The sequence below is a fragment of the Nerophis ophidion genome, linkage group LG10 (assembly GCF_033978795.1).
Source record: "Nerophis ophidion isolate RoL-2023_Sa linkage group LG10, RoL_Noph_v1.0, whole genome shotgun sequence".
In the NCBI taxonomy this organism is placed as follows: Eukaryota; Metazoa; Chordata; class Actinopteri; order Syngnathiformes; family Syngnathidae; genus Nerophis; species Nerophis ophidion.
In genome coordinates, this window is record NC_084620.1 from 15,463,185 (window position 1) to 15,490,724 (window position 27,540).

Genomic DNA, 27,540 nt, shown 5'->3' on the forward strand with positions numbered 1-27,540 from the left:
TCAAGCAGGGAGGTAATGGGTCCCATTTTTAGAGTCTTTGGTATGACTCGGCCGGGGTTTGAATTCACGACCTATCAATCACAGGGCGGACACTCTAACCACAAGGCCAGTGAAAAAGTTAAATTAAGGGTCTTAACTTGCGTTTTGGGAATTTTTGCAGCCTACATATTCATAAATATGGTGATATAAATTGTGTATAAAATGACGTCAAAGTTGATTTTGTCTCCCCTATTTTTGCAGCTTCTACCTTTATTCCAAAACGCATTCCCTTCCAACTTCAAGCTGCTGACCATTGTGGCGTTCAGGTAATGTATTTTATTTTGCATTAAAAAAAAAAACGTTGTTATTACTTGTGCTATTTTTCATGTAAGTTTTGAGGCATTTTTTGAATAAAATTGACAGAAGCGGCTCGGTCATCAATGACATGGACCTGCAGTTTGCAAACACGTCACCAAACAACACGGAGATTGCTCAAGTTTTGACCATCGCCTCGTCGAGTGTTATCGGTTTCGACATCGAGCTGGCGTCCATCACCGTGGATGGAATAGGTACGAAGTGATGACAAAGAATTGAGCTAAAATGTTCATACAAATGCAATAAATTTGCCATCTTTTTGTCTGCAGTTTCAAGTGGCGCCCCCCTGAGGATCAGTGTGGTCACTGCAGGCTGCCTGCTCATACTTTCCTGGCTCCTTTCACAACAATAGCGTTCCATCTTTGTGTTTATGCAAGAAAAAAGCGACTTTGGTGAAATAATTCAATCGCTAAGACTGTTTTGAATGCACTTTCTAATGTATTTATATGAAATGTAACTGCAAAACTCTAATATATATATTAATAAACAGTATGATATTTAAAATGGCATGACGACAATACAAAACATGTCCTGAGTGTTATTTTGTGGTGAGAAAAGACATGTGACACAATTCCTGCAACAATGACATGGTCACAATGGTTGTTATGATACCTACAGGAGAATCAGGTTTGCTACTGTACCAACGCCTATGCAGTTATGCTGCAACCAGCCACCAAATGAAATCCAAGGTGCTTTTCTGGACAATGGTATTGCAGTTATGCAGAAAAGTAACTAAACATACAATGTAGGTGACTCAATTATACAAAAAACACACACGCCTTTTTGCAAAGGTGAGATTGACGTAGAAGGTGCGCGCAAAAATCAATCAACTGTGTAAAGTCATAAATCTATTTCAAAAATACATAAAAATTTAAATAGAATATTATTAAGATTCTAGTTTTGAATGTTTTTTTTTAGATGGAACAGGTTTTTTTTAGGTATAAATTATTAGGTGTTAGATAGACAGTACTTTATTGAGTCCTTCAGGAGAGGTTCTTCAGGAAAATTAAAATGTTATGTACTGTATTCAAAAAATGTTTTTAAATGGAGAACATACCGTTAAAAAATATTTATTTAAAGTACATGATAGAAAGGCAAACCAATTGCATTTACAAATATTTAAAAAATGGTTTAAATATTAACATAATTACCATTTCATTAACATTTTATATATTTACTGTATTTATTTTACATATATGTAGAATATATATTTTTTTAAATATTGATATTGGCAGATTTAAATTATAAAAATACATCCATTTTCTACCGCTTGTCCCTCTCGCATATTTATAAATAAAAAAATGAAGCTGCACATATACAGTGTTTATTTGTACATAATTTGTACAGTACATATGTGTTTTTTAAAATTTTGATAGAATTAAATGATAGAGATAAAAGAAAAAATTAGGATTCACATTGAAATGTCATATTGTATGTATACACAGTATTTTCAAATATAAGTACTTTACTATACATTTTAATTATACATTTATTACAGAACGCATTTACCGAAACACCTGAGGACACAACATGTATGCAAATTAGTCATTGGAGGGCGCTAAACTATATAAAAACATTCACACACTAGGGCCCAGTTAATATTTTTAAAATATGTAAACCATTTTTCATAATCAACACGTTACTGCTCGCCTTAACTTCACTTCATTTGACACTCGCTGTATTTTCAGAAGAAAAGACTGGAGGCACATCATGTCTTTACATCTGAGGGGTCAACAAATTAAACATCACTCAATGAAAGACAAAGTTGGACTTACTTGTGCATCGCTAACAAACATATTTAATAATAAAATCACCAAATGATGCCCGAGCGCGCCGCACGCTGCTGCTCACTGCTCCCCTCACCTAACTGGGGGTGAACATGGGGATGGATCAAATGCAAAGGACAAATTTCACCACACCTAGTGTGTGTGTGTAACGATCATTGGGACTTTAACTTTAACTTATTTGATTGACATAACGAGTGTCGTGCTGCTGTGATCGTGACGCGAATGAGAAAAAGGATTCATTAGTTTGCAGTAGAATTCCTGCTACAAATATTAGTTTTGTCTACATTTCAAGTCTGCAGTTGTTTTTATGATGTGAACTTCATATTTAAGTCCCATTATTTATCCGTAGATGTCCCTGTTGTTCAGCAATGTTTGCTAGCGATATCAAGGTTCACTATTGCTGTTGAGCCTACAAGGGATTTATTCATCAATACTAAAAAGGATATTTTCTTGATACTAACAAATACCACCAAAGACACTATAATGTCATGTGTCGCATAAAGCACTTGACTTTTCCGCACAGCAACCACACCTAAGCTTTTAGTTTTGTTTTGAAAATGGACAAAGAAAACACGGTGGATTGGACCAATAAGCACAATATTTATTACTAGGACTTAACGTGACAGCTTATTTGTACAAGCAGTTATATTTAGGCATAGCAACCACAAAAGAACACAAACTAATGTGATCTCTTGTCCTTTTTTTTTTAATTTTAGTTCTGTTTTCAAAAACTACTAATACAGTACAGAATAAACTCGTTGGCATCACATGTTTCTCAAACAAATAAAATGTTCAAACCAACATTTTACAAAGTAATCGCTGCAGACACGACCCTAGTCTGATTGTATTCCACGAGATGATGACAGTGATATTTTTAAAATATCACCTTTGACGCAATTTAGTTTTTTTTTCTGACTATGACCATTACAAACTATTTATTTCGGGACTCTATGAAAGCCATTTTTCTATCTCTCTATTGAATGATTGAAACACCAAAGAACAGAACAGCAAAAAAGCATTTTCTGCTCAAAGTCTACACTCACGCTGCTTGACCATCGTGTGAATTAAGCCGCAAAGAAGAAAAACGCATGTGACGTCATATGCAACCCAGCAATTTCATTATAATTTTACATAACAGGTGAAGTTGGAAGCCACATTTCCAATTAAATAGTATAAATTGTTTCCTGACAATGCATGTATATTGCTTGTTGAGGGGGGGAATAAGTATACTGTACCAAAGGTTGGAGTCACAGTCTTTCAATAAATAGCATGTAAAACTGTCTCCAAACTTTTGAAGAAAAAAAAAGTTTTAATGTAGCGCATCAGTCAAAAGTCACAAAGGCACTTTGTCATTTCAGAACATTACATCTTGACAAATTTGACTTCAATTAGTAATAAATCAGTCCTTTAGTAATTATTTTCTGTGGTCGGCCCTAAGCTCTGGAACACTCTGCCCCTCCATGTTCGAACTGCTCCCACAGTGCAGTGTGGTGTCCTCTGTGTTTTTAAAATTTTGATTTCTATTTATTGTTGTAATTGGTTTTACCCTTTGAAATAATTTTTAATCATGTTTATTTGTATATTGTTTTTATATAGGTTTTGTATTTATTTATTTATTTAGTTTTTATTCAGTCATCGGTGGAGCTAAGGATAATATTTGAATATGGTTTTTGATATTGTTGTGCAGCACTTTGTTAACATTGTTGTTTAAATGTGCTATATAAATAAAGTGGATAGGATTGGATTGAATTAATCTAACTACTGTTAAAGCATTTCCAACAATAAAGTCAACGAAATCAAAAAGGTGGGTTTTGTTGATTTTATTGACTTATGTGCTAATTGGATTGGATTGGATTACTCTAACAACTGTTAGAGCATTTCCAACGATAAAGTCAACGAAATCACAAAGGTGCGTTTTGTTGATTTTATTGACTTATGTGCTAATCAGACATATTTGGTCACAGCATGACTGCCAGCTAATTGATACTAACATGCTATTTAGGCTAGCTGTATGTACATTTGTAGCTATATTTGCATCCAGCCTTTCCCTGCACCCACATTTAATGCCAAACAAACACTTACCAATCGACGGATTTAAGTTGCTCCAGTGTCACAAGATGCGAAAGTCCCGATCGTTTGGTCCGCACATTTTACCGACGATGCTAAGGCAGACATGGCACAGATATGTATGGATATCCTGCGACACTCAATCGAAGGTGATCGCCGAATAGCGACAATAGCTATTCGCTCAGTAGCTTCAGTTTCTTCTTCAATTTCGTTTTTGCTATCTGCCTGCATACTCCAACCATCCGTTTCAATACATGCGTAATCTGTTGAACCGCTTAAGCCGCTGAAATCAGAGTCTGAATCCGAGCTAATGTCGCTATATCTTGCTGTGCTATCCGCCATGTTGGCATCATTAAATGACGCCACAGGAAAATGGACGATGGATTTAAAGATAGCGAAAATCAGGCACTTTAAAGCCTTTTTTCGGGATATTCCATGATGGGTAAAATTTTGAAAAAAAATTCAAAAAATAAAATAAGCCACTGGGAACTGATTTTTATTGGTTTTAACCCTTCTGAAATTGTGATAATGTACCCCTTTAAATGTGTAATAAAATAATGATGAATTGACAGGTATTACAACAAATTAATTAAAATCATCTTTACCCGATAGCTATTAGATTTAATTTATTTCGCTCAGTTTTGGACACTATGTAAACAATTCATAATATATTCCAGTTGATAATTAATACAACAGTGTTTGGATATAATCAACAATACATTAACATAATATATTATTAAAATAACAGGCATTGTTACAAATTGATAGCAAATGTTTTCAGAGGCAGCGATTCATTTTGATTGAACAATCTCATTTATCATTAGTAAATATAAGAAAGAAGAGCAAACATTGTTTTAGAAAGACAATAATATATATGTATATAAATACAATTTATGATTTCATAATTATACATATAGGTTATATTAAAATGTATATATTACCACTTTATATGGAATTTAAATAAATTGTGTATATATAATATATATGTGTATGTATATATATATATAAGTGTACAAATGTATATGTTTGATTTAAATGTTAAACTGTGTATATGAGACGTGTGCTACATATATGTTGCTTATATATTGTTTAAAAAAAAAGTTATATAAGTGAAGCATGTTTTAGATGATATATATTTTGAACCTTGTTCTTGTTGTGATGGGGTAGGTTTATATAAGCGTTGCTTCAACCTACACCCTTTCGGCTCAATCATTGCTCAAATGAGTGTTTTTTTTTTTTTTCTTGTTATTGTTCTTTGTTTTATGTGAAGATTGCCGAAATAAAATACATTGATTGATTGATCAACGCTGTAGCAATTCGCGCATTAGTATTTGCTGGGTGCCGGAACCGGAAGCAGCGTGGATTAGTGTTTGTGTGTGTGTGTGTGTGTGTGTGTGTGTGTGAAAGTGGACCACCATCTGCGGGCGTGGAAGTGGGACAAGGGGTTGCAGATGGCAGCAGAGCTTCAGAGCTGCTTGCTGGGACTCACTCAGAGATGAATTAGTGCGTCATCGCGGAGGGATATTTGTGTGTTCCATATGAATCAACGATGGTGGACAACCGCTACAACACTGCTCTGGTGATCGCCTGCGTGCTCAGCGTCCTCGCCACCGTCTACCTCTCGGTGGCCGTGGGCACGCAGCACTGGTACGCCTACAGCAGCCCGACGGTGCGCGGGGAGGCCAACGTGAGCGAGCTACGTTCTCTCTACGACGAGTTCGCCATGGACGGAGAGCTGGACGAGAAGACGTGCAGCGACGCCTTGTTTAGGCTCAACGGCACCGTGGGCCTATGGTGGCGCTGCGTGCTCGTCCCCGACACCCCTCATTGGTACAAGGATGCAGGTAAGGCATATAAACGATGGGTCAAATCGGGAGCGCGCCTATAGGATTAGAGGGTTTACGGGGGATACATACATTCACCAGCAGATGGCGATGTTGTGTTCAATTTGGGGACAGTAGACCTGTGGTTCTTAACCTGGTTGGAGGTACCGAACCCCACCAGTTTCATATGTGCATTCACCCAACTCTTCTTTAGTGAAAAAATAAACATTTGTTTGTTTTTTCAAATTTAAGACAACATTCTATGTTTTTGGTAACACTTTTGATGAGCATCGTGCGTTGCGGTGGAGATGTAGTCAAACTCTCATGAGACACTCTTTACCTTTGGTCTTGTAGATATATTTATTGTATCGGCAGCATTGTAAATGTGCTGCCGCTCGACACATAGATTGAACTCGTGACCCCGGAACAGGAAACATAGGTGTCAGGTAACACAGAGGTAAACACTGCCCTCTAATGGACACAATGAGTAAGGGCGTACAACGCTTAACACCCCCACTCGCTCTTAGCTTATTGTGGTACATTAATTTTCATACAAAATAAAACAACAACAACACATTTTGGCACACAATATGCTTTTCTTGCACTCTAAGTGCCAAACAAATACTGAGCAAACTTCTTCAGTTTTAGCTTAGTGGCTGGTTTTGTCATCAAGTCAGCAATCATGTTGTCAGTAGAACAATAATCCAAACATATTCTCCCACTGTTCACAGTTTCACGAATGAAATGATATTTTATATCAATATGTTTGCACCTTTGTCGGTTTACTGGATTTCTAGCTAGTGCTATAGCTCCCTGGTTGTCATCGTAAACCTTGGTTTGTGCATACTGACACTTATCAATACCCTTGAGTAACTGTTGTAAATACATACACTCCTGTATGGCTGACGCTAAGGCCATGTATTCTGCCTTGCAGGTAGACAGTGCAACAGTTGGTTGCTTTTGACTTTTCCATGAAATTAGTGCACTTTTCTCACTTAAACTGGCACAGTACCCTGTGGTGCTACGTCTGTCTGTGACCTCAGATGCCCAGTCAGCATCACTGTGGACTATTAGGCCAAGTTCACATGTGTCATCCTTTTTAAAACATAACCCACGGTCTGTTGTACCTTTTTAAGATACCTGAAAACATGCTTTACAGTGTTCCAATGTTCCTCACTTGTCTCAGCAAAATGCCGGGAAAGTTTACTGACCACATAACTTAAATTTGGTCTAGTGCAAGTAGCCAAATAGATCAAACTTCCCACTGCCTCTCGATAGATCTTTGGTTCTTCCATTTTTACAGCATTTTCTGTGTACTCGAGTTTTGACTCGCATGGGGTCTCTCTGGCCTTACAATCTTGCATCCCAAATCTGGAGAGGATTTTGTTTACATACTTGTGCTGTGACATTGTGACTTGGTCCTCTGACTGTTTAAAATCAATCCCTAGAAAATTGTTTAACTTCCCCAGGTCTTTCATTTTAAATGTCTCAGTAAGTATCACTTTGGCATTTTTCACAACCTCCTCATTGTTAGCAGCAATTATCAGATCATCAACCCACACAATCAAAATCACTTTTTCATTTTCTGTTTCCCTTGTGTATTGGCAGTTATCAGCAAGATTTTGATCAAAACCGTTTTCAGTGAGATATGCATGTAAAAGAGAATTCCAGTTTCGACCTGACTGCTTGAGACCATATAAGGACTTCTCTAATTTGCATACTAGCTTCTCTCCTGTTTTTGACTTTTTCTCATAACCTTCAGTTTGTTCGAGATAAATCTCACAGTCAATTGATGCGTGTAGGTATGCGGTTTTCACATCCATTGATGTAAAACTAGATCTTCCTGCACTGCTTTTTGTATGATTACTCTGACTGTTGTCATGTCAGCAGTAGGCGAGAATATTTCCTCATAATCGATGCCTTGTTTTTGGCTATAACCTTTTGCAACAAATCTTGCTTTACACTTATCTGACCCATCTGTATTACTCTTGAGTGTATACACCCATCTAACCCCCACTGCCTTTTTGCCTGGTGGTAACTGAGTGATTTTGAATGTATCATTCTCTTTTAGTGACTGCATTTCGTCATTCATTGCATTTATCCATTGCTGTGACCTGGTTGATCGTATGGCATCCTGGTAATTTTGTGGTATGTCGCAAACTGCTCCATAACACGAGTCTACACTGGTTACCAGCATGTCTCTTGTGTCTTCCATGTCATATTCCTGTAGGCGCACAGGCCTTCTCCTAACTCTAGGTGGGTTCTTTCTTTCCTGACCCCCAGCGCTAGACTGTTCACCTTCAATCTCTGAAACAGAAACATCATCTTTAACACTTTGACCTGATGCGTTTCCCATTTTTTCATCATTATTTTCCTCACTGTCAAGGAACCTGAGGTGTACCTCTCTGTCTTGATACTCAGTGTGTGGCCCATGTGTTTGTGTTTCTTTTTCGTTGACTGTCTTGTTTGTAAATTTCACTAGCCTGTGTTTTTGGACCGTTTCTATGTCTGGATAATACACAAGATAAGCTGGGCTGTTCTTGTCGTACCCGATAAAACGACCCTGCTCACATCTAGGATCTAACTTCCCTTTCTCCTGCGTGTATGCAAAACACACCGTTCCAAATTTTTGAAATTTGGACATGTCTGGCCGCTTGCCTGTGAGCATCTAATAAGGTGTTTTCTTTGTGCGTTTACTGTAACATCTGTTTCGCACATAGGCAGCTGTCTGTACAGCATAATTCCACATTTTGTCTGGTAGTTCACTGTCAAAAAGCATACACCTGCCCATCTCATAGAGCAGGGGTAGGGAACCTATGGCTCTAGAGCCAGATGTGGCTCTTTTGATGACTGTATCTGGCTCTCGGATAAATCTGAGCTGACATTGCTTGACACGGTAAGTAATGAATATTCCACTTGTAATCACAGTGTTAAAAATAATGTTCAAAATATAGAACATTCTCATGCATTTTTAATCCATCCACCCGTTTTCTACCGCACCAGTTTAAGAAGGTGCGTTAATGGTAAGAAGTTATTTATTTATTATTGGTTAGTGTGGGGCTTGGCCTCCTGGGGGTTCTTCAGACCACCAAGCACCAACACAAGAGCCTGTTTCAGGGTTACAATATTTTTTTTATTTTCAATTAAGTCTCTCAGTTGCTTTCCAGCAATTGTATTTTTCTCTTTCGTTCTCGCTCTGGCTCCATCACCAACCCCGTCTCTCCTCCTGGCTGCTGCTTATAACAGAGCGACAGGTGATTAGATAAGGCCCAGGTGGGCCATCGACGCACCTGTCGCTGATTTCGAGGTCGGTCCTGGCACACCCCAGTTCGCTGCAGGCCCCCAGGCCACGCCGCCTCCACAGTTAGCTTCAGAATAACAATGTTAATACAAAGAATAAGAGACTTATTACACTCTAGAAATGTTGGTCTTACTTAAAAATGCACGTGTTTAGTTGTGTTCAGTGTTACAAAAAATTATTATATGGCTCTTACGGAAATATATTTTAAAATATTTGGCTTTTTGGCTCTGTCAGCCAAAAAGGTTCCCGACCTCTGTCATAGAGGGTTCTCCAACTTCTCTCTGCCGTGCCATTTTGGTGCGGTGAATAGGGTGCAGATGTCTCGTGCTTAATCTTATTTTTGGTTAACAGTGCTTTGAATTCCTTGCTCGTAAATTCAGTACCATTATCCGAACGTCGACATTTAACTTCCCAAAAGGGGCGGAGTCTGCTAAGAACCTTTCTGTAGCGTGTACTGCATCACTTTTGCTTTGGAGAAAATATAGTCATAGCACCTGAATAGTCATCCGTAAAGGATTCTGCATATTTGTGACCTTCTAAGCTTGGGGTTCTCATAGGACCGGCTAAATCTGTATGTACCAGTTGTAGGGGCTCTGTAGCCTTTCTGTCTGGTTCTATTTCTTGTCTGTGTGAATTTACCCTTTGCACATATTTCACACAGCTGTGTTGGCCTGGCCGCACTCCCTCTGATTTTCATACCTCTTACCACCCCCATTAATTTTTGTACATCTTCATAATTGCAGTGACCCAATATCTCATGCCAGGTTTGCATGTCGTGGCACATATTGCATTTATCAACATTTTTCTGAACAGTTTGTAAGTAAAACAGATTACCACTCTCAAAGAAGTCAAACCTGTCCCCTTTCTTGATGATCATGTGGCTGTCTCCCTTCTTGAATTTCACTGTCGCCCCACCGTTTGTTGCCCTTGCCACTGAGAAGATGTCGTGTGGGTAGGTCGGTATATACAATGCATCCTGCAGCTGCGCTCTTCGTTGGCGTCCTTCATTGTCTAGTAGATAGATCGCCCTCTGCGTTGCGCCATCCCACTGTACTTGGTCCCATCTGCCAGCTCGATAGAATGGGTGTCGGGCTGGAATGTGTTGTCAAAGCTCTTGAACTTGGCGATGTCATTCACAATATGGGATGTCACTCCGGCGTTCATCATTATCCCTTTCTTCTAGACGTTGACAGATGGCCTCTCGTCTGTTGCATGCTTGGCCATGAAACATTGATCCTCTTCGTCGATGTCCTCCTTTTCTTCTGCAACTTTTCTGGCTCCGTCTTTTCCCTTTTTCCTGCATAGAGACCCTGCGTGTGTGTTACTCTTGCAGTGACTGCACCACACTTTCTTGGTACACCTGGTTCTGATATGTCCTTTTTCTCCACATTTGTAACATGTCACAGTGGCTTCCCCTTCCTTCCAGTGTGTTTTGGTGCCTTGTTTGCTTTGCTTTGTGTGAGTCTTCATCACACTGTCTGCAGGTCCGGTTGTCCTCATCTTCTCAGACTCTTCGTAAACCCTCAGTCTTCTCTCTAAGTCTTTGAATGTCACGTTGTCCTCATTTTGTGTAACGTGGACAGCAAGTGGTCTGAATGAGTCTGGCAGTCCATTAAAAATGGTAGCCACAAGCAGCCAGTCACTCATGTTCTCTCCTGCATCACGAAGAGCTGAAATTATATTCTCAGCCCTTATCATATAATCGGTCACAGTCTCATTACCTTCCATTTTTATGGTGGTCAATGAAGTGTACAGGTTTAGAATCCTGGGCTTGCTCTTTCCAGAATAATGTTCTCTTAATAATTTCAAGGCTTTCCTTCCATCATCGGCGGCGTCATGTCTTATCATTGATAGGCTCTTATCATCTAGTGCGTTCACTAGTTGAGCATAACAATCTGCATTCTTCGCTGGATCTGCCGCTATGGCAGCCTCGCCAGTGGGCTCTCTCAAAATGGTGTCTTTTAGCTTCAGGATGTGTAAACGGCTGAGGAATCTTGTTTCCCATAAATCATACTTATCTTCTGTTCCATCAAAGACAATCTGCTGTTGTAGCATTCCTGCTCCGGCCATTTTCACTTGTATTCTTTTTATAGTTTGCTATCTCCAAAATGTTGCTCAGGCTGTGGCTTGTAGAGTCCTCAATTTTCGCGGGGTTCTCTCGGCGCCATCTTTATCCGAGCTCGCCTAGTAGCTTCTCCTGGCTAACAGTTCTTCTTACTTCTGTTACCTTGTTGTAGCTCTAGACTTGCGTTACTGGGCCCATAACCCGATGAGCATCGTGCGTTGCAGTGGAGATGTAGTCAAACTCTCATGAGACATACTTTACCTTTGGTCTTGTAGATATATTTATTGTATCGGCAGCATCGTAAATGTGCTGCCGCTCGACACATAGATTGAACTCGTGACCCCGGAACAGGAAACATAGGTGTCAGGTAACACAGAGGTGAACACTGCCCTCTAATGGACACAATGAGTAAGGGCGTACAACAGTACAACACTTAACAACTTTAGTATGGGGAACATATTCTAAGTCAGTGGTTCTCAACCTTTTTTCAGTGATGCACCCCCTGTCAACATTTTTTTTAATTCAAGTACCCCCTAATCAGAGCAAAGGATTTTTGGTTGAAAAAAAGAGATAAAGAAGTAAAATACAGCACTATGTCATCAGTTTCTGATTTATTAAATTGTATAATAGTGCAAAATATTGCTCATTTGTAGTGGTCTTTCTTGAACTATTTGGAAAAAAAAGATATAAAAATAACTAAAAACTTGATGAAAAATAAACAAGGGATTCAATTATAAATAAAGATTTCTAGGCTGAAGCTTAGAGGTGACAGAGCTTTTGCCGCTGCTGCTCCCAAGCTCTGGAACGACCTACTGAGTGTTAGACAAGCCTCCTCTCTTCCTGTTTTTAAATCTCTCTTAAAAACATACTTTTATGCCTTGGCTTTTAACACTGAGTGATATCCATCCTGCAATGGCGCCCCATTATACACCTGCTGTGAACCTGTTTTTATGTTTTTTTAATTTATTTTTTATCATGTTCTGTTTGTGTTGTGTTGTTTGCTCGGTTCTCATATTATCTTTTAACCTGCCCATCGTACAGCACTTTGGCTACCCATGTGGTAAATTTTAAATGTGCTTTATAAATAAAGTTGATTTGATTTGATTTGATAAAGATTTCTACACATAGAAGTGAATTGAATTGAATTGAAATATTTGAAGTAATCATCAACATAAACTGCCCTCTTTGGGGATTGTAATAGAGATCCATCTGGATTCATGAACTTATTTCTAAACATTTCTTCACAAAAAAGAAATCTTTAACATCAATATTTATGAAACATGTCCACAAAAACCTTGCTGTCAACACTGAATATTGCATTGTTGTATTTTTTTTCACAGTTTATGAACTTACATTCATATTTTGTTGAAGTATTATTCAATAGATATATTTATAAAGAGTTTTTGAATTGTTGTCATTTTTAGAATATATAAAAAAAAATCTCGCATACCTTCAAGTACCACCAGGAGTACGCGTACCCCCTTTTGAGAACCACTGTTCTAAGTAACAAAGACTTAATTTAGAGTTATTTAGACACTAGGGCAGTGGTTCTTAACCTTGTTGACGGTACTGAACCCCACCAGTTCCATATACGCATTCACCGAACCCTTCTCTAGTGAAAAATAAAATGTTTTTTTTTTCAAATTCAAGACAAAGTAGTATGTTTTTGGTACCACTTTAGTATGGGGAACATATTCTAAGTAAATTTAGAGTTATTTGGACACAAGGGGAACATATTCTAAGTAATAAAGACTTAATTTAGAGTTATTTGGTTAGGGTCAGGGTTAGAGGGTTAGGGTTATTATAAGGCATTAATAAGTACTTAATAATGACTAGTTAAGAGCCAGTATGTTACTAATACATTTGCATGTTAATAAGAAACTAATTAATGGTGAATATGTTCCCCATAGGCTTCACGCTGGAAGAGGGGTTAGTGTGTCTGCCTCACAATACGAAGGTCCTGCAGTCCTGGGTTCAATCCCAGGCTCGGGATCTTTCTGTGTGGAGTTTGCATGTTCTCCCCGTGAATGCGTGGGTTCCCTCCGGGTACTCCGGCTTCCTCCCACTTCCAAAGACATGCACCTGGGGATAGGTTGATTGGCAACACTAAATTGACCCTAGTGTGTGAATGTGAGTGTGAATGTTGTCTATCTGTGTTGGCCTGCGATGAGGTGGCAACTTGTCCAGGGTGTACACCGCCTTCCGCCCGATTGTAGCTGAGATAGGCACCAGCGCTCCCCGCTACCCCAAAAAGGGAATAAGCGGTACAAAACGGATGGATGGATGTTCCCCATACTAAAGTGTTACCATGTTTTTTTTTTACTGGTGCACAAAATGAACCGTGCATGAACAAACAAAACCAAAACAGTGCATAAACTCACAACAAATTACACACCTGCACATCTGTCAGCTGACAGAGAGAAGTTTGTATTTACACGATGAGTCGGGTGTGTTTCGACCTACACTGAACCCCTAGGGTTTGATCGAACCCAGGTTAAGAACCACTGCACTAGGGGAACATTCTAAGTGATAAAGACTTAATTTAGAGTTATTTGGTTAGGGTTAGGGTCAGGGTTAGGGTTATAAGGCCATGCTGAATAAGACATTAATAAGAACTTAATGACTAGTTAAGAGCCAATATGTTACTAATTTGCATGTTAATAAGCAACTAAATAATGGTGAATATGTTCCCCGTACTAAAGTGTTACCATGTTTTTTTTTACTGGTGCACAAAATTAACCATGCATGAACATCACCTTGTTCAAAAAACACCGTGCATAAACTGGAAACAAATTACACACCTGCAAATCAGTCAGCTGTTGCCGTATCCGTAATACGCCGATAGGGAGAAGTTTGTATTTACACGATGAGTCAGGTGTGTTTTGACCTCCGCCGAACCCCTGAGGCCGACTCACCGAACCCCTAGGGTTCGATTGAACCCAGGTTAAGAACCACTGCAGTAGACATACAGTAGGCTCGAATGCTTGCAGGTAGAGTTTCGGTGGGTTTCCTGCAAGCAAATGATGTCCACTTGTAGCTCAGCTATGTTGCTTGTTTTCTCTTTTAAGAAGCTTTCAATGTTGCAGGTCTCTATTGTGAGGTCTTTCTTTGAATTCATTTTATTGGCTGAGGGTTTACATTTTTACTCAAGATGTTGATTGTCTGGTTCATAATGTTGGAATGGTCTCCTTAAGTATTCCAGGGCCATGGTGACAATTTTTCTAACTTGGCTCCCTTGGCTGCAAAGAAGAAAATTCAGTATCAATTTTCACATTAGCGTCTCATGGCTAATAATGTGGTGCGTTCAAAGACACTCAAATTAAGTTAGAAAACATGGTGTCCCTAGTTGTCAGGGTTTCTAACCCCCAGGAGCTGCACAAATAACATAATGATAAAGATGTAGTATTTTATGATTATTATCCACCGATGATAATCCTGTGTGTATCAAATAATCAATATTTTACAATCTAAAGTCCGAAATGATTTATGACAACTTATATGATTATGTAACTTTATTTTGAGGCCACTTTATATTGAATTTGTTGGCACTTTTTGTAAAAACAAAAACACTTTTTTTCCCCAAAACAAAACCACATTATTGAGGCAGTTTATCTAAATATGTTAATACCACCTTAAAAAGTCATAAACCTAATAAAAGTTATTACACATGTTTAAAAACTATGATTTCAACCAAATCCATGCAATAATTAGTTTTTTAGTGCATGTAAACATATCATGTGTGTGTGTGTGTATGGGGCGGTGATTTTGGGGGATGTGGACAATACTTATTAATAACTGTAAAGACAAAAATATACATACAGTACCAGACAAAAGTTTGAACATAATTTCTCATTGACTAGCATTTGACTGGTATGTAGATTTTTCTGCCACAAATGACTAAGTATAGATATAGATATAGCACCAATCAAATGTGTCTATTATCTTTTGACCATTATTGCATAAGAATACTGAAGTACTCATCTCCAAAGTTTAAGGACAGGTTCTTACATTATTCGATTACTTTTATGTACATATTTTCCCCCCAAAAGCTACATAATATTCTAATTTCGGCCTCACACATTACACATTCCTCTGTCATTCATCATCAGCTGTAAGCCCCTTGTACTTGCCAAAGCCAGTCTGAACATCACGCGTGTTCTCAATGATAAGCACTAATAATACATTGTCCCTCAGGCATCATTTCATTCTTTAAGATATTATTCAGCAATTTGCTCGACATTCCACTCCTGTCTTACCCAAGCATGTCCATACATCCACATGTATGTCATTAGGCCTAACTGCCCTATTATTCATCCTTACCATTGTACAAATGTTCTTCATGTCAATATGAAATCACATTTTTTTTCAAATGTATGGCATAATTGAATAAAAAAAGATGACAAAATATTATGAGACTATTTTTCTTTAGGTGCCAAGATGATGCTGGAGTGCAGGAGCTTTACTGTGCAGCAACAACTCACCCCAAAATATAAAGAACCAGGGAACCACAACAGCGGAGAGGACTTGCTGCGAACATGTAAGCAATGTTTTACTTGTATATCATGCCTGCCTTTCAGGCCATTTAAAAATTAGCATTTTTTTATAAAATGTACAGCTTGATTTTGTAGTTTTTAAAAAAATATATTAGAGAAAACGTGATTTTTATTGTATTTACATATTTAGTATAAAAATGTATGTACAGTATTTGTTTATTTGAATTTTAAAAAATCATATTTTAGTCATTTGTTCAATGTGCATGGCCACGACTAGGGAGAGCCTAAATGTGTTTTTTAATTGGGCATCGGCCAGTTTTCTTGAGGTTTGTGAACTCAACAGGTGGCAGTAACACACACACACACATATATATGTATATGTATATATATATATATATATATATATATATATATATATATATATGTATATATATATGTATATATATATATATATATATATATATATATATATATATATATATATATATATATATATATATATACACACATACATATATATATATATATACATTCATATGTATACATATATACACATATATATACATACATGTATACACACATATAAATATATATAGTTTCCAATAATTTCTACAACTCTTGTTTTTTTGTGGTAGAGTGATTGGAGAACATACTTGTTTGTCACATAAAACAATCCTGAAGTTTGGTTCTTTTATGAATTTATTATGTGGCGACTGAAAATGGGACCAAATCTGCTGGGTAAAAAGTATACATACAGCAATGTTAATATTTGGTTACATGTTCCTTGGCAAGTTTCACTGCAATAAGGCGCTTTTGGTAGTCATCGACAAACTTCTGGCAAGCTTCTGGTTGAATTTTTAACCACTCTTCTTGACAAAATTGGTGCAGTTCAGCTAAATTTGTTGGTTTTCAGACATGGACTTTTTTCTTCAGCATTGTCCACATGTTTAAGTCAGGCCTTTTGGAAGGCCATTCTAAAACATTGATTCTAGCCTGATTTAGCCATTCCTATACTACTTTTGACATGTATTTGGGGTCATTGTCTTGTTGGAACACCCAACTGCGCCCAAGACCCTACCTCTGGGCTGATGATTTTAAGTTGTCTTGAAGAATTTGGAGGTAATCGTCCTTTTTCATTGTCCCATTTGCTCTCTAGAAAGCAGCAGTTCCATTGGCAGCAAAACGGGCTCAGAGCATAATACTATCACCACCATGCTTGACGTTAGGAATGATGTTCCTGGGAATAAAGGCCTCACCTTTTGTCTTCCAAACATATTACTGGGTATTGAGGCTAAATAGCTAAATTTTTGTTTTATCTGACCCCAGAACTTTCCTCCAGAAGTTATCTTTGTCCATGTATATATATATATACATAAACATACAGTGTATGTGTATATATATATATATATATATACATACACACACACACAGTGGGGCAAAAAAGTATTTAGTCAGCCACCGAATGTGCAAGTTCTCCCACTTAAAATGATGACAGAGGTCTGTAATTTTCATCATAGGTACACTTCAACTGTGAGAGACAGAATGTGAGAAAAAATTCCAGGGATTCACATTGTAGGAATTTTAAATAATTTATTTGTAAATTATGGTGGAAAATAAGTATTTGGTCAACCATTCAAAGCTCTCACTAATGGAAGGTTTTGGCTCAAAATCTCACGATACATGGCCCCATTCATTCTTTCCTTGACACGGATCAATCATCCTGTCCCCTTAGCAGAAAAACAGCCCCAAAGCATGATGTTTCCACCCCCATGCTTCACAGTAGGTCTGGTGTTCTTGGGATGCAACTCAGTATTCTTCTTCCTCCAAACACGACGAGTTGAGTTCATACCAAAATGGATACATGGATGATACAGCAGAGGCTTGGAAGTATGTCATGTGGTCAGATAAAACCAAAATAGAACTTTTTGGTATAAACTCAACGGCTTGTAGCTACTATTAGCAAACAAATTAACTTACCAACTCGGCGTAATATCTCAACATCGACACACTCTTTCGTCGCAACTCGGCCCTGATGGTCGGCACCTATAAGTTTACAATTACTTTTAAAATGTTGGACGGTTGTTTTTACGATATGCAGGCAAACGAGAACTTTAAAACATACCGGCTTCGGCCTAGCCGAGTAGTGCAACAATGATCTCTGAGATCACAAGCGCCCTCTACCACCAGGAGGCCGGAGAACAGGAGCCCCACATTGTACGTGTTTCGCAGCAGTTTTATGATTGTCCAGCACAAGAAATACGTTACACCCATACAGTTGTTAACAAAATACACTGTACATTATATACCTCAGCTAACTAAACTATGGAAATGTATAATATAATTCATATAGCAATACGGTCTCATTGCACAGCAGACAGCAGTTAGCCGAGTCATTGCGCAATCCACGGGAGGCTCAGCTGGCTGTGACTCACCGCAAGTAATTCTCAGTATTTGAACGGCAAATGTGAAATTTAAGCGATTTTGAATAAAAAATTATTTAAAACTGGTGAAGTTAAATGGAAAATAACTTTATAGTATAATCACTGGATACATATAACAATATAATAAAAAAAAAAATTTTTACATTTTTTTCTTTCCATGATGACGCCCCTGACTGCACGTCACTGATATATACATATACATATATATGTGTGTGTGTGTGTGTGTGTATATATATATATATATATACACATATATATACTGTGTATATATATACATATGTTTGTGTATATTTATTTGTGGGTGTGTATATATGCATTTAATGATTCTCACCTTTCTATACGCTTTCAATAGACCTGTGGAGATTCCAGTTCCTTCTCCCACTCGTGTCTCTGGGATTAGAAGTCTTGGCAGGCCTGATCGGCTTCTTCGCCTGCCTGTGTCAAAGTCTCGCCCCAACACTTGCCATCGGTGTACTTCATCTGCTGACAGGTAAACTAGCTATCATTACCAGTACACTGTATGTTTAACAGAGTGAAAAAGTCATACCAGTCTGAATTTTTTAGGTTCTTGTTGGATTAAGTTAAACATCATGCGTTTACACCAGGGTTTAGCTAAGATAGCATTGAAGAATGAACAAACATGTTTTATTGTTAGTATTACAGTGGTTGACATTCTTTTTTTAAACCAAAACTTTCGGCAAAAAATATGCACACAAAAATAATAATTTTTTTCCGTTGTACTTTTAACAGCGGATAACAGTTTTTAAGACTGGGGACTTAATCAAAATGTTAAAAAATACAACGCAACTTAAAGGGTAGCAGCACTTTTTTTGGAATGTTGCCTACCTGTTTTTTTTTTTTAAATTAATTTTTATTTGTAAAATACAGCAAGTACGAGGTGGCTAATAATGCAGCGAATTGGAGTAATCTATTGCGGCCATAAAGCACTCTAAAAACATCCAAAAACTGTATATCGGCCTGAATGTAAAATATCTGATACAGGATACGATACAAACAGCCTGCAGCGCGTTTACTTGTGCAAAGCTGGACAGCCAGTTAACATACAAATATCCTTCAATAGGTTGTATTCAGTCACGTGACTTTTGATCGGAAGTAAACAAAGTGGTGGGCCACCAAACCAACATGGCTAATGTGCAGCAAACAGAGTGCAAACTATCTGAGTACACAAGGAACCTATATCTTACCACAAAAAGCAGATACAAACAAAAAAATCAAACTATGCAATGTAATCTATCCCTATATGTTATCTAATAAAAAAGATTTGTCAAGTGATCCCAAGGATTACCGATCAGTCTCTTCAACTATCTGTTTCTACATGATAAAACAGATGAAAACTTGGAAAAGCAAAACTTTTTTGTGTTGCCGGGTCGAAGAAATTGGTATCAAGACTCTCCCAGATAAATATGCATCGTTTTTGCTTGGGTAAGGTTGCATTTCATGATTAAACTTGACGTCTACAGCCCTGTTTGTTGCTGTTACATGCACCGTTACGAGTATGCATGTTTTAACCCGTTTTTACTAAAATATAACTATAATGTTGATTAATGTTGTGTATGTGCTGAAAGCTTCATTTATGACTGCTGTCTTTGGTAAAAGTACAACTCTTTTAGGTTATGCTCACATTTGTTTTCTTTTATTTAGACTCGCCAAGTTGGTGTTTACCAAACATTTTTAGCAAAAATGCATTTTAAGAACTTTGAAACAAGATAAATTACAAATACTATAAGGATAATACTTAAATGGGAATTACTAAACATTAAAAGTATATCAAAAAACCGACGTGAACACTGTATTCTTTGTGCGTTTTCCGACTCTGCCTTCTTGGACTGGAGTGCATGCCACTTTTCTCGTCTTTTGTAAAATCTTGACATCTTTTGCCCTTCTTGAATAAATCTTGAGGAACTCTGAAGACACTTGTCCTTTTCGCGATTTTAACGGTTCCAACGATTTAAAAAAATGCAAGCATTGGGCATTTTCTCCGAGAAAGACAAAATGCGGCCCAGTACGCTCTGACAACAGAAGCTTGCTGGCCCACCACTTCGAGCCTCGCATAGTTAAGGAGCCAAACATGACATCAGGTGAATACAACCTATAAGCATACAAGGTATCTTGTATTTTACAGAGATAAATTATAAAAGGTAAACATGGTAGGCTATAGGAGCAAGCAGATACACAGCAGCTAAGCATCAATAGACCACAATATTGCAGTCTGAAACACCACATTGTCAAAATAAGCATAACAAAATTATAGTTGCATATTGCTTAGATATACAAAAAGTCTCCAAGACAGAGGCATATTAGAAAGTATCCACTAATAAACTTGTAATAATGAATCATTGTGACCACCAAGTGTCTCCAAAAACAAATTGCCACTCCACTTAAATGTAAAGACAGCATACATTTGTCAAAAACATAGTTTTATACACCTGACATTGTTCTTTGAGTAATTCCCTTGATCAAGTCATTTCTAAAATTATTTGTGCTGATATCTATTGGATTTATATCCGTATCGGCCGATACATATAGCTCCAATATCAGGATGTTATCGAAAGGGAAATAGTTGTATCGGGACACCCCTACTTACTGAAATTAGTATTGTCGCCATTTCCGGTGAAGACTGAAAAGAGCTCTGCACTAATATATACCTTTCGGACTATTTTGTCACTTTTCCCAAAAACGATCTGGACTAGGGCTGGGCAATATGGCCTTTTTTTAATATCACGATATTTTTAGGCCATATCGCGATATACAGCTCGGTATTTTGCCTTAGCCTTGAATGAACACTTGATGCATATAATCACAGTAGTATGAAGATTCTATGTGTCTACATTAAAACATTCTTCTTCATACTGCATTAATACTTGCTCATTTGAAACTTTCATGCAGAGAAGGAAATCACAACTAAGTCAATTCACCAAAACTGTTTTTATTAAAGTTATTAGCAGGTGAATTTTCAAACTATGATACATAATAGCAGTAATGCTACTTTTGGTAGCAACGTTTGTGCCTCACACATGACAAATTAAAGTTGTCTATTCGACATATTCCCGCTTTAAGTCGAACCACCGCCAGACGATGGACCCCGTGCTGTTTTTCCTGGGAATTAATTCTTTCTTCATTTGTTACCAGATTCGCACCTTATTTGTCTTGTATTATCCCTCGCAACACTCCGCTAGCATCACAGCTAACGTTAGCCACGCTGCTACCTCTCTGCTGGGCGAGGGCGTATACGTATGTGACGTATGACATGACAGTTTGTCACGTGTGTAAGAATGTGTGCTTACTGTCTGTGAGAAGGAGACACAAGAAGGAGTGGGCAGAGCCTGTAGTGTAATGCCCGCAGCTAAGAGCAATTGCGTGAGAACGTATACTCGAATATTACGATAGTCATTTTCTATATTGCAGAGACAAACCCGCGATATATCGATAAATCTGTAATCTGGACCAGGATTACAGATTTGTTTGCTGACACTACTGGTTTAAATACCGTCTGGCCTGAGGATCAAACTTGTCAAAGAAAAATAAGGAGTTACGATCACGAGCAATCAAGTTAATGGTTGCGAACGTCCGAACCTTAAACTTTCTGGCCACCAACAAAAAAGGCAGAAAAAAAGTCTTCAGCTGCAGCGTATACAGTGGAGGAGGACCTGGAAAACAGTCATCATGCATATAGTCCCCGAGAAGTAACGATAATGTTAAACGAAATAAGAGAGAAACACCACGAAGACAGCAAATACTAAGCAAAAACATAAAGGAAGTGATTTGCAAACAAATAGATGAAACGAATGGACAAGTGGATGTACTAATGAAGCGAAATGATAAAAAGGATCACGTTATATTGCCAATGATATAAAAGATCGATAATTTGGAGCAGAAAAAAAAAAAATGTGTCTGGGCTCCTTATTACATGAACGTTTATGCCAGTGATGCGAGATTTTGGCGCGTCAACATAGCACAGCATAACAGATGGCTGACTTTCTGCAATTAAAAATGTGGGTGTTAACAATATCGACACATGCATTTTGACGTCTGGCTGAAATAACACACCTGACATCATAAAGTTTACCCATAAAAAAAGAATTAAAAAAAAGAGGGTAAAAACTAAAACATGGCTGACGAGGAGGGGACGTGGTCATCCTGAAGAGATAGAATAGAATAGAATAGGATAAAAAGTACTTTATTGATCCCTAGGGAAATTCATCACCACGGTCGGACAGTCAGAAAGCAACTTGAAGAATGTTTGTAAAAACGAATCTATGAAGAGTTTTGATTATACAACTACCATCACATGTTATGTAGACCAGTGGTTCTCAAATGGGGGTACGCGTACCCGTGGGGGTACTTGAAGATATGCCAAGGGGTACGTGAGATTTTTTTTTAAATATTCTAAAAATAGCAACAATTCAAAAATCCTCTAAATATATTTATTCAATAATACTTAAATTATGAATGTAAGTTCATAAACTGTGAAAAGAAATGCAACAATGCAATATTCAGTGTTGACAACTAGATTTTTTGTGGACATGTTCCATAAATATTGATGTTAAAGATTTATTTTTTTCTGAAGAAATGTTTAGAATTAAGTTGATGAATCCAGATGGATCTCTATTACAATCCCCAAAGAGGGCACTTTAAGTTGATAATTACTTCTATGTGTAGAAATCTTTATTTATAATTGAATCACTTGTTTATTTTTCAACAAGTTTTTAGTTATTTTTTAATCTTTTTTTCCCAAATAATTCAAGAAAGACCACTAAGAATAAGCAATATTTTGCACTGTTATACAATTCAATAAATCAGAAACTGATGACATAGTGCTGTATTTTACTCCATCTCTTTTTTTTCAACCAAAAATGCTTTGCTCTGATTAGGGGGTACTTGAATTAAAAAACAATTCACAGGGGGTACATCACTGAAAAAAGGTTGAGAACCACTGTTGTGGACCACAAGAAAGTGTTTTAAATGTAGGGGGAAAAAAATCTAAAAATGACCCCTTTAATGAAATTCATTACGCAAAGCTGAACTAAATAAAGCAGGGATATTCAACTAAATTGTTGTGGGGGCCACATTTAATTTTTTTTTTAACTGAACTCCGCACCACCAGTTGAATACCACAAATGATAAAAAAGAGAGGACATAAAATGGAACCTCGAGGAACACCACCAATATAACTAAAGAAGTTGAACAAATTACTACTGACTGGATCAGAAGTAACCAATCTACAGCAACAAAATCACATCACAAAAATAAATAGTAATTGCCAAAAAAATAAGACTTTAAGACATGCTCTGAAGAGCGATTTAAATATGTAAATAACTAATCTGGACCTTTTAGTGTTCCATTTACTTGTAAGGTTAAAATGTCAATGCAAGGATATGCCAATGTGTTTACAGTGGTCTAAGTTCCTCCTCTCCACACAACAGGAGCATTTAGTATTTTTAAGAATTTTCTGCAAAAATGTCTTCAAGGTTTTCAACTGTACTCGGGGGCCAGTACGATGTCATTCCTGGGCCAGATACGGCCGCCATTTGAATAGCACTGAAATAAACTATTTCGCAATTCATACTACACCAAATGTGCCTCTAGTAACTGGAAACTTGCATTTGGATTACATCTCCATGTTTTGCTGTTTTTACAACTACAGTAGTTGAAGATGTTTTGTCAGCCAAAAATGTTCGGAAACAATTACACCTTTTGAATTGCGCAAAACTTAAATGTTAACCGATGGTGTAGAAATACTGCGATATACTGTATGGCAATACTAATATTTTGTCCATCATATGATCGCATTTGGACGTCAGACAGTGACAATATAGATTCGTGATACTGGAGTGGAATGGAAAATGTGTTGTATCACCTAACAGCTATAACTTAAATTGTTTCTTTTAGTGTCAGTATACTGTATTCCGAGATGTCAAGTTCCTTCATGACGAGTATCAAGATTTCTACCCTTTCAGTATCAAAATGTAACGATGTGCCAATAATGTACGGTATCAAGATACTAAAATTTTGTCCTAAAGTAGAGTTTATTCTATTTTTATGTTAACCCGTATTTTAAAATGTGACCAAAAACGGGATGTCTGTGTTATTCCCCTGCAGGTCTTTGCTCCTTAGCCACAGTGTGTTGCTACCTAGCGGGGATGGACCTCCTTCACAGGGTCTCAGTTCTTCCCGACAAGGTGGACGGATCACTGGGTTGGTCCCTGTACTTGGCACTCATGTCCTCACCGCTCCACATGATGGCAGCCGCGCTGCTGGTGTGGGCAGCACGCAGCCACAGTCGCAACTACTACCGCATGAGCGCCTACCGCGTGGCCTAAAGCCCCACCCCCGCAAAGCGCACTTGATTGTTTTACTTGACTTCAAAGATTATGATGCTATAGCAGGGATGTGGGTTAATCCATGACCTCTGACAGATTACCATGCATCTCTTCAGGGATAATGGAACGCTAACCACTGGACAATACATTAGGGACATTAAAATAAAAATAGTTGGAATTTAGATGTAAATACAGCAGCATTCATTTGGTTAAGGGGCTTCACGGTGGAAGAGGGGTTAGTGCGTCTGCCTCACAATACGAAGTTCCTGCAGTCCTGGGTTCAAATCCAGGCTCGGGATCTTTCTGTGTGGAGTTTGCATGTTCTCCCCGTGAATGCGTGGGTTCCCTCCGGGTACTCCGGCTTCCTCCCACTTCCAAAGACATGCACCTGGGGATAGGTTGATTGGCAACACTAAATTGGCCCTAGTGTGTGAATGTTGTCTGTTTATCTGTGTTGGCCCTGCGATGAGGGGGCGACTTGTCCAGGGTGTACCCTGCCTTCCGCCCGATTGTAGCTGAGATAGGCGCCAGCGCCCCCTGCGAGCCCGAAAGGGAATAAGCGGTAGAAAATGAATGGATGGATCATTTGGTTAAACAGTAAACTGTCGCATCCTGTAGTTCCACATAAATCCTCTAGGTGATAGTGAGTCAAAAACATTTTTTAACTCGCATTATAGGGACACACTGGAAAAAGTAGATGCTAATTATAAAATTGTTTGATAACCAGACACATTTTTTTTTTTACTAGAATTGTAGTTAGTCATATTTTTACAACAAAAAAATCTGAGTTTTATGGAAATAAAACTTTCAAGAAATAGTTCGTATTAATCGCCAAAAATATTTCCAGAAAAAAAATCACAAGAAAAAGCAGTAGAAAAAGGATTAGAAAGGACAGATTGTAAACATTTATTTAAAAACCTTTTTTTTTTTTAACCTGGGACTTCCCGCGGGCCGGATTTTGGACGCTGGCGGGCTCTATCCGGCCATAGTTCGGGGACCCATGCTCTAGAGTATAGGAGAGAGAAAGAAGTCTTACATGTATGAAAAAAATACTAAAGAATCCTTAAGTCATAATTTTTTATGAAAAAAGTGGTGATAAAGTCGTTTTTTAAAGTTATAATACTGGAAAAAATAAGTACAATTACAAGAATAAATCTTATTTTCTGAGAAAAAAGTAACCTAAGAATAAAATCCTATTTTCAATTAAAATGAGTGGTAGTACTATCAGAATATATACGTTATATAACAAAAAATATATATTTTGGGGGAGAAAAGTTGTATGTAAAAAGTTGTTGTATTACAATGAACAAAGTTTTATTTTTTAAAGTTTTTATTTGAACTTTTATTGAGGAAAATAATGTGAGAAAAAAGATGCAAAGTAGTAAAAAAATTAGTTGGACTACAAGATAAAAAATCTCAGAATTGATTGATTGATACTTTTATTAGTAGTTTGCACAGTACAGTACATATTCCATACAATTGACCACTAAATGGTAACACCCGAATAAGTCTTTCAACTTGTTTAAGTCGGGGTCCACGTTAATCAATTCATGGTATAGAATGAATGAATTCAGATTTTTAGGAGAATAACAACCTGATAAAAAAGACTTCTGTAGTATTTCATTTTTAAAAGTACCATGTTAATTTAAAAAAATGTGGATTTTATCTTCATAACATTGTGCATACTTATTCTGATATTTGAATTTTGTTTCTCTAGCATCTTGTAAAAACAACTTAATTCTCTTTAGACTGCAATGTTTTTTTTTAAATCATTTGTCGTAATATTTATTTTGGTAGGATTGTGTAACATTGCCAATTTCCACGAAACAATCTGGCCGTACTGTTGTACATTTTTTACTGATTTGATATTTTACTTAAATGAAAAATGTTTTATCTTGTAAAAATACGATTACATTGTGTTCAGCTAACAATTTTTTATGGAGGGCATTTTTCAACTTTATTCTCATTACGTTACGACATGTATCTTCATTATTGTACAATTTGTTTTTGTCCTTTCAGGGTGGCCCTAATATTGCTAAATATTGAGTTACTGTATATATGTTGTCTTGTAAACTAAGTTAGTGTGTATTTTCGTTTTAGCCAGTCTATTTGTTTTGTCTTTTTTTACAATTTGGAAGTTTTTCTATTTACAGTATTTTACATGGTTGTGCTTTGTGTTCTCCACATTTATATATTTACAGATTTTTTCTTTTTTTTTGCAATACGGGAATTTGTAGAAACATTACAAGAAAATAATGCAACTGTATTTTAATGTTGAGCACAATGAATGTAAATGAAAGGCCATAATATTGCATTAAAGATATAGCTTGTAATGCTTGCACTTAAATTATTTCTAAATATATTCTTAAGAATTTAGTAGGAAATGACTATATTTCATGGAATATTCTTGTCATGTCACATGGACAATTGCCATGGGTGTCACTCTACGTGGCGCCGCAAGGATGATTAAAAAAATAAAGTCTGCTGAAATATTAACATTAGTATGCGTGTTTATTTGTATTTTTTATCCGAGGGAAGAATGAGTTCAGCGAAAAGTCGGCATCATAGGCTACATAACAGGAACGCTTTATTTTTCTATTATTGGGATTATTTACAGGCATCATTCTTCCTCTTCTTCAGATGGGAATCTCACATCTTGATGGTCTTCTTTGTGTACCCGGACCGCTGGGATGGTGAAAGTGCGCTTGGTTGCGAGGTAGAGAGCGACACCCTTCTCATAATAAGCACATTCGTTGATAAAGAACGGGTGAAGAACTTTGCTGCCTTTGTAGCTCACAGTTTGGCCTGAGAACGTCTGGAAGAGGGGGTCTCCCGGATGAAGGAGGCAGAAGTCTCTGTCCTGTGGAG

At 37.4% G+C, this 27,540-nt stretch overlaps 2 protein-coding genes across 6 annotated transcripts in view; one reads left to right on the plus strand and one right to left on the minus strand.

Annotated features, from left to right (window-relative positions):
* Positions 1-5,580: 5,580 nt before the first annotated feature.
* LOC133560261 (claudin domain-containing protein 1-like) lies at positions 5,581-27,168 on the plus strand. The gene is made up of 4 exons (XM_061912598.1): positions 5,581-6,052; positions 15,827-15,934; positions 18,684-18,821; positions 24,452-27,168. Exons 1-4 carry the CDS (start codon positions 5,758-5,760, stop codon positions 24,670-24,672), a joined length of 762 nt encoding a protein of 253 aa, XP_061768582.1. The 5' UTR covers positions 5,581-5,757; the 3' UTR covers positions 24,673-27,168.
* LOC133560260 (N-acyl-aromatic-L-amino acid amidohydrolase (carboxylate-forming) B-like) overlaps positions 6,373-27,540 on the minus strand; it is a 29,155-nt gene continuing 7,987 nt past the window's right edge. For 2 of the 5 annotated variants that reach the window (XM_061912597.1, XM_061912594.1), the window contains one exon: positions 27,235-27,532. In XM_061912597.1, the coding sequence (XP_061768581.1) occupies positions 27,466-27,532 (67 nt within the window). In that variant the 3' untranslated portion in view covers positions 27,235-27,465. Of the gene's footprint in view, positions 14,637-17,466; positions 27,533-27,540 lie in introns of those variants that run through there. The other 3 variants (XR_009808410.1, XR_009808409.1, XM_061912595.1) reach the window with 3 other exon arrangements.